This window comes from Peromyscus eremicus, chromosome X, assembly GCF_949786415.1.
Source record: "Peromyscus eremicus chromosome X, PerEre_H2_v1, whole genome shotgun sequence".
NCBI lineage: Eukaryota > Metazoa > Chordata > Mammalia > Rodentia > Cricetidae > Peromyscus > Peromyscus eremicus.
Window position 1 is genome coordinate 61871145 of NC_081439.1, and position 14452 is coordinate 61885596.

Genomic DNA, 14452 nt, shown 5'->3' on the forward strand with positions numbered 1-14452 from the left:
GAAGAGCTGGGGTCAAATCCCAGTACCCACATGTTGGCTCACAACTGTCTGTAAGTCCAGTTCCAGGGGATTCAATGTCCTCTTCTGGCCTCTGTGGGCACCAGGAACACAAGTAATACACAGTTATACATGCAGGCAAAACAACCACACATATAAAATAAAGTTAAGTTTTAAAAATCCCATAGAAAACAATATAGTCTATAGTGTGATACTTTAAAATAAGAGGCTTGGGGCTGTGCAAACATATTAAATAAACATGCTTTCTCTGTTTTTATTTTTATACAATCACATTCCATCACAGACAATGAATGAAAATTCCTTGCAATTAAAAAAATGCCTTTATTTGGACAAAATGACTTTACTTAGTACTTTGGTGCTAGATGTTTGCTCTAATATTTGAGGAAGATGTATAATATAGAGAAAACTAATGCTAGCTTTGTCAAAGACATCTACAAAAATATGTCCCTCACACTTTTACATATAATATACAGAACTATAAATCTGCCAATGTGGAAATTCCCTGGAATTTCTTAATGCACTGCAAAATAAACAAGGCAAAAAGAAAGTATCATATATAAATAATGTTCAAACATTCTGGCATGTATGGTGTTTTTCTAACTAGAGTGCAACTTTATAATATATATATATACACACATATATATGTACATACACACAAAGGATGTTTCAGACACACATGGAGGAAACAGAAGCACCAGTTATTTAAGTTACACTTGATCACGAAGACGAGCAAGCCTCTGTGACAGTTCATCCTAGAGGAAGCCAAATTTACAAATCATCAAAGGCTGTAACAAATATAAACCACTAAAAATTTTAACTCCCTTACATATTAAATACAATTTAAAATCTTGTTTATAAAACTTATATAAACATCCGGCATTTACTCTTCTTAAATATCTCAAAAGATATCGAGGAACTTAGAACAGCACCTACAAAGGCTACCAAAACAATCTAAAAAATGAAATGTGCATGCAAATTGAAAATGCCCACAGTTACACAGCCATTGGCTGCTCTCGTTTTGTTCATTTTAATGATGTGTTCAGTAGAAAAAAGGTGAATATATATTTCCTTATATACAAATGTATACATTTCATATGAAATATACATTTCCCAAATTATTAATTTAAATAATGAATCAAATATATGAATCAAAATAAAACTCAACGTCTACCTGCTCCGTAGAAGCAACACTCGCACCAACAGATCCTGTCTGACCCTGTGGGAGCTCCATATTGAGATCAAGGCTAAAGACAAATTTAAAAATAATCAGAATAAATGAATGTTAATTAGACAAACTTGAGTCCTACTTTTATCACTTTAAATAAAAATACAACCATGTTTACATGTAAATAGAACTGGAATGTCTTCAAAATGATTTTGGATACATGACTGATGATTTCAAAGTATTTTTCTTCAGTCCAAATAGTGATCCATACAGATGGTATAATGTTGGAATAGAAAAGCTAATTAAAGACTGAGAAATGATCTACTACAGTAAACAAAAGACCAAAATAATTTTTGTCTCCTTCACTGTGAAGACAAATTAATAAATTGTTAAAAAATTCCAAAAAGTCTAGATGAATGTAGCCTAAGGACCCACATCTAATATTCGTGTTAATTTTCATTTTAGTATTCAGTTCCTGAATTTTCTTACTAGGAACCAGTAATTTCTTTCTTCTTTTTTCTTGATTAAAATTTGTAAAGATTTTTTTTCATTTTACTTATTTGAAATTTAGTTTTTTATGTTTTAAATCTTAAGTATGATTTTCCATTTACTGAAAATAGATTCTTTTCTCATATACTATAACTTGATGATAGTTTCCCCTCCCTCTACTCCTCCCAGTTCCCCTCTCCTCCCCACCTCCCCTCTCCTTCAGGTCTGCTCTCTTTCTGTCTCTCATTAGAAAAGAACAGGCTTCTAAGAGAACAAGAAAACATAACAAAATATAATATAATATAATATAATATAATATAATATAATATAATAATGTAATATAATATAATATAGCAATAAGCATCACATCGAGGCTGGACAAGGCAAACCAACAGAAAGAAAAGAGCCCTAAAGAAGAAACAAAAATCAGAGGCTCACTCATTCCCACACCCAGGAGTCCCATAAAAACACTAAGCTGAGAGCTATAATATAGATGCAGAGGACCTGGTGGAGACCCGTGTAGGCTCTGTTCTGGCTGTTTCAGTCTCTGAAGTTATATCAGCCTTGTTTAGTTGATTCAGAGGTTCTTGAGGAACCAAGAATTTCATCCAACTACACAACTGGGATTTAAGAAACTTAATGTAGCTGCCCAAGAAATCACCCCAGTGAAAGAGATAGCATATGCATAGATCTAGATTAGTTTGTTTGCTTACCTCCAAGGTCCATGACCTTAATCTCTACTGCACTCTTCCTTTAGAATATAAACTATTTATTCTGTCTCTAAAATCATGTATTATCATGTGAAAACTCTACAAGTAAAACAGTAATTTTAAAAGTCATTATAGTATGTTATTGGCAGATGTTAGAAAGGCAAACATAGACTATACTAAAAATTTATTATGAGAATAAAACAACAAATGGCTACCTAAACATCCTTAATGGTGGACATTAACATTTTTCTATCAGCGGTTCTACCTATTTCTGTTGCTTCAGTTGCTGAGTGGATTAATTTCTCAACACTGCTCTCATTTTCCCAAGGAATAGCTAGCAGTATCTGAAGACGTGCAGACGTGCAGAGTATCTCTCACCAAGTAGAGAATCAGTGCTACTGGCTTTTGGAGTGTAGAGGCCAGGATGCTGCTAACATACTGCAATGCTTGAAACAGACCCTACGATTAATCACTCGAAGTGTCAATACTGTTAACGGTGAGAAATGATGCTTTAGTCTTAGAAAAAGTCGCCTGCTGAGCTTTACCACTGATAGTAGGCAAGGCTATAATATTTGGTAGTGCTCATTTTATAATATCTCTATCACTGTATTGTCTTTCTTTTTTTGTTCTGTTTTGTTTTTCGAGACAGGGTTTCTCTATGTAGCTTTGTGCCTTTCCTGGAACTCACTCTAGCCCAGGCTGGCCTCAGACTCACAGAGATCCACCTGCCTTTGCCCCTCAAGTGCTGGGATTAAAGGCATGCGCCACCACCACCTGGCTATTATTATCTTTTCAAGTCCAAATCCTCTCATTTAGTCTTTAGAAAAAACAGAAACAAGTCCTTAGTCTTTTATTACTAAGATGGAGTTTTGTAACAATGCCCTGGTTTGTTTTATGATGAAAATCACCCTTTGTACTACTACCCTGTGCTGGCCTGTAGGCTTGTCACAATACTAATGGAGCAAAATGGTACACAACCTAACATCCAAACCTTCTTCTCAAACACTGCAAACCTTATTTAACAATTATTAACATGGATTTAACTTACTAATGATTCACTACTGTTCTAAAAATTGATAAATGTCACTCACTGTTCATTCTAATCACGAATTACTTTATACACTTGAGTCATGTTTATCAACTCTATTTTCTTAGTATCTGAATTTTCTCTTTCTTGAAGAAAAAATATGCAGACTATGTAAACCTTATTTCACTTTATTAATCTAGGTTTGAAAGAAAAATCTAAGGCATTTCCATGATTCAATTTTCAACATTTTATTTTTTACTACTATGGTTATTTATCTAAATATTACTACAGAGAACAGTGTCAAAACACGATGTCTGTAACAGATATCACGGTCAAGTTATTCCCCTACATGAAATATTTGAAATAAGTAGTCCATATCAGACACAGACATAGCAACAGCTGTGTGAAAAAGGGTACTGATTACTTAAGAAAAACAAATGACAAGCTTCTGTGTTTATGATGCTTTTGTCCTTTGCACAATTTCCACAAATTGTTCAGTTTGTAGGATTCACACTGACCTATGCGTCAATGGCCTGATCACTGACTTTTTTTCCCAAAATCTCTAGAAAACATCTATACATTGATATATGCTGTGTATAGCAGACATTGAGCAAATGTCTGATCACCCTTTGATCATCTCCATTTATTTCTTAATATCACACTCTGAATGAAACTATCTCCAAAGATTTTAAAGAATATACTATTATGGCTTGAAGAGTCATGTTTTTGGGAGAATGGCTAGAAAAAGGTAAGCCCTTAAAACACTAACTCTAGAAAGAGTCAAAAACCCCAGGTGGACTAATGGTTTAAAGACAAATTCTTCAATCCATAGCAAATTTTAGTAGTGCTTATGCTTCAGTCCAGGACCTCACATATACTAGGCAAAAACACTTAGCCACAGCCTAACTCCAAAGTATCACATTTGAAAACCTCTAAATATCAGATCAAGATTATTCAAAAGCACTGGAATAGCAACGCCTTACCCAGCTTCATCAGCCATTTCCTGAAGCAGCATATCCACTTGGTTCTGAAATAAAACAAACAAACAAACACGAATTCCTATTTTTGTAGTATTATTCCTATTTTGGGGTGGGTTTTGGCTTGGGAAACTGATGTACAAATTTTAAAATTTGAGCTAGAGAGATGGCTCAGCAGTTCAGTTCCTAGTAACCGTGTTTAGAGGCTCACAACTGCCTTTAATTCCCAAACCTGGGGTATATAATGCCTTTTGTCCTGCACAGGCACATGTATTCACTAGTACACAGCCCCTCCTCCAACATACTTAAAGGTAGAATAATAAATCTTTTGGGGAAAAAACCAACTCCTTGCCCTGCAAAACTTAAAACAAACCTTTAAAAATACTTTTCATGCCACAAGAGGGCGCTGCATGCACCATTTCAGAGAGCCACTTTCTGTATGTTAAGCTTTAAAGTCTGAACAATGCTGGCAGACAGGTTCACATATAATTCACCTCTCGGAGTAATGTAACACTCTACGGGAGTGATCTAAATCACTCAGAAATCCCCATAATAATCCAATTTAGTTATGTGTAATAGATTTAAACTTAGCTTAGACTTATTATTTAGCAAAGTAACAGAAATACATTAAAATATCTTTTTCAACAGAAATATCAGTAGACAAAGTATGCCTAAAGTATGTACCTATGGGGCAGAACCTTATGAGGGTTCAATTGTGGACTTAACCAATGCAGAAGTAAAACATTCTGAGAAGAATCTGTACCTGTAATTTATAGACTCTTCATCTTGTTATGTCTACAGCTCAGAAAGCTAACTATTTATACAGCACTTACATTGTACTAGACATTACATTTAATTAAGAGGCAGTTTAAATTCTATTAGATGTATGTATGTTGCATATCGACAATAGAACTATAAACAGGGAATTTAATATCACTGGGTTTTGATGTCTACTAGAGACAGTGGAACTAATCTCATATGGATTTCTGGTTATTTTGTTGCTGCTTTCCTGAGACAGAGATTCGCTAAGTAACTTAGGGTTACTTCGCGAATTCCTGAAGCTTGCCATTCACTGGTTTCCAGAAGACCTGGGCTTACAGGGCACATCCATCATACCCAGTCCTATAGTGGAACATTTACTGTGGTGTAAGAGTTCTCACGAAATACAGTCTGTTTAATCAAAAACCTCTTCTCATTTTAACACAGTTGTTAAAAATAGTTTGAGCATGCAAGAAGAAACTCCAAAGTGTGGTCACAGTTCTACCAGTAACAAGATGGATGGTTTCAAGCACAAGACAAATCTTCTTTTGTTGGGTCCCTCCTTTCTTTTGTTCTTGTTCTTTCAACTGCTTCAGAGATGTTTCCAAATGCAAAAAAGGTTCAGAAAATAATAAAACACACAAACAAGTCTTGTCCTTTTTTTTTTTTTTTTTTTGGTTTTTCGAGACAGGGTTTTTCTGTGTAGCTTTGTGCCTTTCCTGGAACTCACTTGGTAGCCCAGGCTGGACTGGAACTCACAGAGATCCACCTGCCTCTGCCTCCTGAGTGCTGGGATTAAAGGCGTGTGCCACTACCGCCTGGCTGTCTTGTCTGTTTTTTCAAACTCCATATCTAAAGTAGCACTGTTTCCTGAAATTTAAATATTAGATTGTAACATTCTACAGCTTACCTTCCTTAATCTTCTAAGATTTAATTTTTTTTGCTATCTAGAGATTTAGTCCATTCAACACTTGGCAATATTTAAATATACTAAATTTAGCATATACACTAAATTAATTTCTATCACAGAGAATGGTTAAATATCCATGTGTGTGTCCTTCTTTGTTCATACACAAGGAAATTCTGGGTGCATGAACTTGGAAGTGGAACTCATGTGTTATAGAGTATGTATATTTTCATTTACCCAGTTATTGAAGGGGGCAGGCAAAAACATCTTGGCCTGAGTCCTGTCATTTTACTTCAGACTCCATTTTACCTGCAGGGTGAAATAAAGTTCAGGTTCCAAAGCCCTAGGGGAGCTGAGAACTTTCCAATGACTGATCATTCTGCTCTCTAAACCAGAGAAATAGTCGTTATGCATCTTTAGTTCTCTAGAAACATTATGGCTGTTCCTAACAACAGAAGGAACAAATGAATGATTTTATTGGCTAGACTGAAAGGCTTACATGGAACATTCAAGGAAGCCCCTAGTCTCTAAATCCAGATTGGAAATATGTAACCATAACTCGGCACCAAATGTTTGTGATTTTTGTGCTTATAAACCCCACTTCTGCCCTGCTTGGGGCTGTCAAGAGAAACAAGGCTCCCAAGTCCTTGTCCTGCAGCTGATTGATCAGTGACTCGCTTATGTGGTGATTCAATAAAATCTTGGGAACCCATTAAGTGTTGTCTCTCTCCTTCCTCATAGTGCACAGCAGGCTAGTATAACACTATATCCAATAATATTACAAGAAGTCAACACCTGCTCATAATTGTACATGCTATTGATTTGTTGATGAGAAATAGATTAGTCCTAGGAGAGGATAGGAAGGAGACAGAAGAAAAACATTTGTGTTACCCATGTAAATGTGTATATATGCTTTGCGAGGATATGGGGGTGGCACGTGTAGATGCACACAAGTGTGAAGGCAGAGGAGGACATGAGGTGCTCTGCTGTATCCATCTCCACTTGATTCACTTGACACAGGGTTTCTCAATGAACCTGGACTTAGGCTGCAGGTCAGCAAGCCCCAGGGATCTTGCTTTCTCTGTCTACTGCAACCCTGGGGTTACACACATGCTCCATGCCATGTCCAACGTTTTACGCTAGTTCAGGAGCCTTGAACTAAGTAAGTCCTCATGCTTGCATGACACATGCTCTTACCCACTGAGCCATCTCCCTAAGCCCAGAAAATTTAAAAAAAGAAAAACAAAACATTGCTAGATGATTTAACTGCAATGCTCTAAATGTTACATTTAAAATAGTTAAAAAGTAAAGATGGGGGAGGATTTTACATAGAGGAGAAGGAATAGGCATTATGTAGCAATCCTCATCAAAATTGTAATGGCTATATTCATAGAACAGGGCAAAAGATTCTGAAATCCATATGGATATGGAAAACAATGCATATAGTCAGAGAAGTAAGGCATAAAGAGATGAAATCTAGAAGGATAATAAATAGCATCTGATTGCAAGACATACTACTGAAACCTAGTAACCAAAGTAGCATAAGGTACTGGTCTAAAAGAAAGACACCATGCCAGGTGGTGGTGGCACACACCTTTAATCCCAGCACTTGGGAGGTAGAGCCAGGCGGATCTCTGTGAGTTCGAGGCCAGCCTGGGATACCAAGTGAGTTCCAGGAAAGGCGCAAAGCTACACAGAGAAACCCTGTCTTGAAAAACCAAACCAAACCAAAACAAAACAAAGAAAGACACCAAGACTAATGGAACAGAATAGGCATATACAAATAAACCAATCCAACTACTACATTAAAAAGATTTTTTGACAAAGGCACTGGAATTATACACTGGAGAAATGTCAGCCACTTCAATACATGATGCTAAGAAAGCTGCAATCAAAATACAGAAACTTGACATCCTTTCACGCCGTATGAAGTTCAACTCAAAGTGGAACAAAAACATAAATGTGAGACCAGAAGCTCTGAGAGTACTTTTGGTATGATATCCAAAGCACAGAAAAATGGACATATAGGATTCCATCATACTGAAAACATCTATACAGGAAACAATTGGCAGAGTGAGCAGACAGAGAATAGGAGAAAACATCTGTTAGCTGCTTATCCATATTGGAATATACCAGGAACTCCAAAAAACCCACAACAAATAATCCCAAATAAACCAAATAAAATGGACAATAGATCTAAGTAGAGATTTCTTAATAGAAGACATACCAATCTAATAGGCATATAAAAAATGCTCAATGTCACCAACCAGGGCAAAAGCAAATCAAAATCAGAATGAGGTATCATCACAACCCATTAAAAATGGCTCACTTCAAAAAAGAACTCTAAATGCTGTTGTGGTTGAAGGGAGGGGAGGCCTTGAACAACTGTTGGTGAGAATGTAAATTTCCACAGGCATTGTGAAGAACAGTAAGGTGGCCTCTGCAAAAATTATATAAGGGGCTATTGTTTGAGACTGAGCTATTCTAGGGAGACCTGAAAACAAGGGACAATCACAATTCAGGAATCCCAGAAACACTATGCATCACATTTAGGCAGTAGAAGACATGGCCTATGAAGAGCACCACAGTGGCTTCAGGGCTACCTTTTACTGGTGTAAATCCCTTCAAGTTAAGGTCATAGTGGACATTGATAGGTCTGGGTCTATGGCTAAGGGACACCGAAGCTGCTTCCCTGCTGTGTTGTTTGCTGCCAAACAGGAGCCAGACAGAGCTCTGAGGTCAGGTCCAGTGAGTCAGTTCCCTTCCAGTTTTATCTATCGTGGGATAGCTAGCCCAAGTGAGATATGGAGCACTGAGACATCCAGGGAAAGTGCTAGCTTCCTTGTTTCTCCCTATTCAGCATAGATTTCTGTGCTCTGTTTGCTTCTCCTACTTTCTGTGGACTTGGGCAGTGGGTGAGTGGGTGGGTGGGGGGGACTTTGGCCTAGACATTAGCTACCCCAGGATAAGAAGTCTCTGGGGATCTCTTGGGTAAGAACCTACCAAGGACACACACCCAGAAAGCTAAATGTTGCCACCAATGGCTCTTGAAATTAAGTAATATATTAAAAAGACTGTATACCATAATCAAGTGAGTTTCATTCCAGAGATGCCAAGAATAGCTCAACATGGACAAATCAACAAATGTAACATAGCACACAAATTAAAGAGCATAAATCACATGATAATCTAAACAGATGCAGAAAATATCTTGACAAAGTTCAACATCACTTCATGACAAAAATTCCAAGGATAGTAGGAATTAAACGAACATATAGCAACACAACAAAGGCTATGTTAATCTACGGCCAATATATACTAAATGGGGGATTTAGAGGTACAAAAGATCCTAAATAGACAAAGTTACAGGTTTGCTGATTTCAAATTGTATCAAAATACCCACATTTACAAAACAGCACAGCACACAGACCAACAGAAAAGATCTAACACTTTGACTGGGCTGTCCATTTTTTCTACTTTGTCTCTGTTAGGTCACAAAACTGGCCCCAAAAGGGCAGTCCTGGTGATAATGTTTTAAGATGAAGCTGGACCTCCATGTGGGCTGGATTTTGCTAGGAAACAAACCTTAAACATTTCTCAGAAGCCTTAAGAGCTGGCTGATCTTTCCTAACTTCAGCTGTCAGCACCCCATCTCTAAAACAGTCCCCATGCTCAGCACCTGGCTCTTGCGGCCCCCAATTGTCTCCCCTTGTTATCTACCCAGAGAAAACCCAATAAGCTTCTGTGCTTGGGTCCTGTTCTCTGCTACGGGAGGCAACCCAGCAGCCTGTCCCACTAGACTGCTTTTCTCTCCATGGAGTGACATTGTTTAGTAGCTTCTTGTTGTGCCTGCTTACAGTCTTCAATAACTGAAATTCTCTCTTACATGTCTTATAATATGCCAGTGGGGCTTACCTCTAGATTTTTGTTTGCCACTCTACATTTTGTTATTTCCACTTTGGGTTTTATTTCAAGTCTGGTTTTTTTTTTTTTTAGTGATTCTATTTCTTTGCTAAATTCTAATTCATGTCTTGAAATGTTGAAATGTTTTCATTCAACTATTTGTGTTTTCATGAAGGCATTTATTCATATTCTCTCGAAGATCCTTGAACATAGTCAGTGTTATGATTTTGAAGTCCTTGCCTGTGCTTCACCTAAATTGCCTTTTTCGGGGTCTATTGCAATAGGGTTGCTGTTTTCTGGAGGAGGCCTAGTGTCTTCCTGTTCACATTTGTGCTTTTGCACTGGGGTCTAGGAACTAGAGTTATGATATCTGAAGTGTATCTTGGTGTAGCTAACTGGTCTCCTCTTTGTTGGGTGGATGCCGTTATGTGGTTGCTATTGCCTAGGCAAGGTTGCTTCTCTTAGGCAAGCGTGGTTGATTTTAGGTCCCTGGTAGAAAAGAATGGTTTGATGAGTCACAGGGTAACTCAAAAGAATACAGATAGGCTATGAGAAAAGGCTGAGAAGAAGAGCTGGAAAGAGCTAGGTGACCACTGTCCACATCAAGAGTTGTCCCCAGGGAGTGAAGCTGGGGTGTGAGGGTCTCTGCAAGCTGTTATAGGACTAACAATAATTCTAGAGAGACCAGAATGGACACCAAGGAAGAGAATGAAAATTGCCTGTGTTTCAGCCCTGTGTGTCTGAACAGAAAGTGTTCCTGTGGCTTGGCAGGGGACATAAAAGGAATGGGGAGGGGCTACAAGGTAAGGCTGGAAGGGACAGTGGGGAAGAGCTAAGGGACCCTGGGTCTGCAGCAAGTGCTGCAGTCCCCAGGGACTGGAGATGGGGCTGAGGCGGCAGGCAGGACTTAAGAGTAAGTCTGAGGAGAAAGGGATTTGGAAGGGCTGGGGGCCCCTGCATCTACACCAAGAGGCTCCCTTCAAGAAATGGAGGTGGGGTGGGAGAAGGGGCTCCTGGAAGGGGCTGAAGAAGAATGAAGAGTAAGTCTGAAGAGGAGGAAACAAAAGAATAAAGGCCACAGAAATAAACACCACTTTAGCCATCTCATTTTCCAGAGGTGCCAAAACCATAAATTCAGAGATAGTTCAATACATTTTGCTGAGGAATCTGGAAAAACTGGATATCCACCTTTAAAAGAATGAAACAAAACTCTTATTTCTCATCCTGCATAAAAATAAAATCAGAATAGATTAACAACCTTAATGTGAATCCTGAAACTGTGAAAAAAGTAAGGAAAAAATATAAAGAACTTCAAGTAATAGATATGGGGTTTCTGAAATAGGAAATAGTAACTAGAATTGGCAATTAGGATTGCAGGAAAATCAAAAGTTTCTGTATACCACAGGAAAAAACAAAATAGAAAACAATGGAATGAAAGGCTAACCTGAAGATGGGAAGGTAATTAATATAAACTTGAAACCTTAAACAGTAAAAACCATCCAATCAATATAATGAAGAAATAAACTGAACACAGAGTTTTCAAAAGAAGTACAGATGGCTAAAAATGTACGGAAAGATGTACAGCATCCTAAGCTAAGAAATGCACATCAAAACTACATGACATCCCAGCACTAACAGTGTAAGAATGACTAGCATAAAGAAAACAAACACAGGCAGGCAGGCTACGTTCACTTCCTTCCTGTCCAGCACTGCCATTTCCCCAGGCACATCCCCAGCCCCGTAACAGACTGCCTGCAGGGGCTCCTCCTCCCTCTGTCTTCCTTCCCTGGAGACTCCACCTAAGCCTGCAGTGGAGCCAGCTTTCCTCCTTCCCGTTGACCCTCTCAGCCCCATTTCCAGTCCACCCCTCTTCTTTCCTGTCAGGCCCCCCAATCCGAAACCACTTTCCACCCAGGATCCCTCGTGGCCACACCTGGCAGGGACTCCAGTAGGGGAAGCACACTCTCCTTGCTGTCTTCCATTATGATCTCTCCATTCTCACCCTCAGCCCTGGAACAGCCTGCTGACAGTTGCCCTTCCCCCCACCTCAACTTCATTCACTGGAAACTCCAACACCTGGTTCAGACTCGGGGTACTCCTTGCCCTTTCTTCCCCACCTCTCTAGATAATTCGGTGCCTTACTGTAACCTACTTGCAGGATACCCTCTTCCCACCACACCTCCAACTCCCCAAAGAGAAGGACTTCAAAATAGAGGATATAAATGAAGCCCTTCATGAGGTCTGTGAAAACACAAGCATGAAATAATAATCACAGTTCAAGACATGAACGCAGAAATAGAAGCACTAAAGAAAACCCAAATAGAAGTACCAGGGGAAATGAAAAATTTAGGAATTAAACTAAAACCTCAGTAGTAAGCCTCACTGGCAGAGTACAAAAGAATGGAGAGAGAATCTCAGGCAGTGAAGACAAGATAGAAGAAATGAACACCTCAGTCAAATAAAATGTTAAATCTAAAAAGACCCAGGCACAACATCCAGGAAATCTGGGACACTATGAAAAGACCAAATCTACAAATAAGAGGAGTAGAGGAAGGAGAAGAAACCCAGGTCAAAGGCACAGAAAACTTTTTGAACAAAACCATAGAAAAAAATTTCCTAACATAACGAAGGATGTGCTGAACCCAGGTGAGACTGCCCCCCACCCAGCCTGAGCTCGCCCAGCATAACTCCAACTCTCCCTCTTCTCTCATCACTACACCCTGACCCATACCTCTGGTGGAAGACCTCTACCCCATCAGAGGCCAGGGAAGCTCCCTGAAAAGCAGGCAAGACATCCTCTACACCCCGTGCCCTGCCTGTGCCTACACAGTGTAATCCCCAGTGCCCCTCCTCTCCTTGGCACCTTAGCCTTGCCCACACCTCTGGGAGAACCCTCCTATCTCACCAGAGACCAGGCCGGCATCCTGAAAACCAGGTAAGACTGCCCCCCATCCCGCTTGTGGTCACCTGGTGTAATTCCAACTTCCCCTCCTCTCCTCATCACCATATTCCAGCCCACACCTCTTGCGGCAGCCTTCTACCCCATCAGAGGCCAGGCCAGCATCCTGAACCCCAGAGGCCAGGCCTGTATCCTGAACCCCGGGGGCCAGACCAGTGTCCTGAACCCAAGAGACCAGGCCAACTCCCTGAAAAGCAGGCACAAGCCTCCTATGCCACCTGAAGCCAGGACAGCATCCTGAACCCCAGAGGACCCCTGGCCAGATCAGAGGCCACACATATAGCCAGAACTCCAGCCCCAAACTTGGGCAGAAACCCACTGCTGGACCAGAGGCCACCCAGGCCACCAGAAGCCCAGCCCCAACAGGAGTGGAGAGCCTCTACCCAAGCACAGGCACAGCAGTCAGTAGGACAAAGAGGAAAGAGAAAGCAAGGAAGAAAACACCCATCCAATAAAGACAAATCCAGAAAACAGCACCTACACCTGTAATCATTCCCAAGCTAGATGCCTAAATGTAAATGTAAGAACACAACAACAGCCAGGGGCACATGACACCACCACCAGAGTCCAGTCATCCCACGACAGCAAGCCCTGAATATGCCAACACAGCCGAAACACGAGAAAATGACCTTAAAACCAACTTTATGAGGATTACAGAGATCCTTAAACAGGAGATGGATAAATCCCTTAAAGAAATCAAGGAAAAGACAGTCAAAATATTGGAGGAAATAAATAAATCTGTTAAAGAATGTCAAGAAAACCAAGATAGAAACAGTTGATGGAAACAAATAAAACAGTTTGAGACCCGAAAAGAAAACAGAAGCAATAATGAAAATGCAAACTGAGTGAATTCTGGAAATGGAAAGTCTAGGTAAGCTACCAGGAACTATAGATGCAAGCGTTACTAACAGAATACAAGACATGGAAGAGCGAATCTCAGGCACTGAAGACACAACAGAAGAAACAGGTACATCAGATGTCAAAAAAATGTTAAATTTTAAAAAAATTCCTGACACAAAACAGCCAGGAAATCTAGGACATTATAAAAAAGACTAAACCTAAGAATAATAGGAATAGAAGAAGGAGAAAATTCCCAGTTTATAGGCCCAGAAAATGTCTTGAACAAAATCACAGGAGAAAATTTTCCAGTCATGAAGCAAGTCTCAACAGATACAAGAAAATTGGAATAACCCCCTGCATCCTATCAGACTACCACAGATTAAAGCTGGATATCAAGTACAACACAAACTGCAGAAAGCCTACAAACTCATGGAAACTGAACAATGTTCAACTGAATCACCACTGAGTCAAGGAAGAAATAAGAAAGAAATGAAAGACTTCCTAGAATTCAATGAAAATGAGTGCACAACATACCCAAACTTGTGGGAAACAATGGAAGTGGTGCTAAGAAAAAAGTTCATAGCACTAAGTGCCTACATAAAGTAGTTGGAGAGATCTCACACTAGGGACTTTAACAGCACACCTGAAAGCTCTAGAACAAAAAGAAGCAAACACACCCAGGAGAAGCAGACAGCAGG

At 39.5% G+C, this 14452-nt stretch overlaps 1 protein-coding gene across 1 annotated transcript in view; it reads right to left on the bottom strand.

Annotated features, from left to right (window-relative positions):
• Window positions 1-246: 246 nt before the first annotated feature.
• Window positions 247-14452, bottom strand: part of LOC131899928 (charged multivesicular body protein 1B2) — a 42031-nt gene continuing 27825 nt past the window's right edge. Inside the window, exons 6-8 of the mRNA XM_059251395.1 lie at window positions 4393-4436; window positions 1190-1262; window positions 247-770 (exon numbers count right to left, since the gene is read on the bottom strand). Coding sequence (XP_059107378.1) covers window positions 726-770; window positions 1190-1262; window positions 4393-4436 — 162 coding nt within the window. The 3' untranslated portion in view covers window positions 247-725. The remainder of the gene's footprint in view (window positions 771-1189; window positions 1263-4392; window positions 4437-14452) is intronic.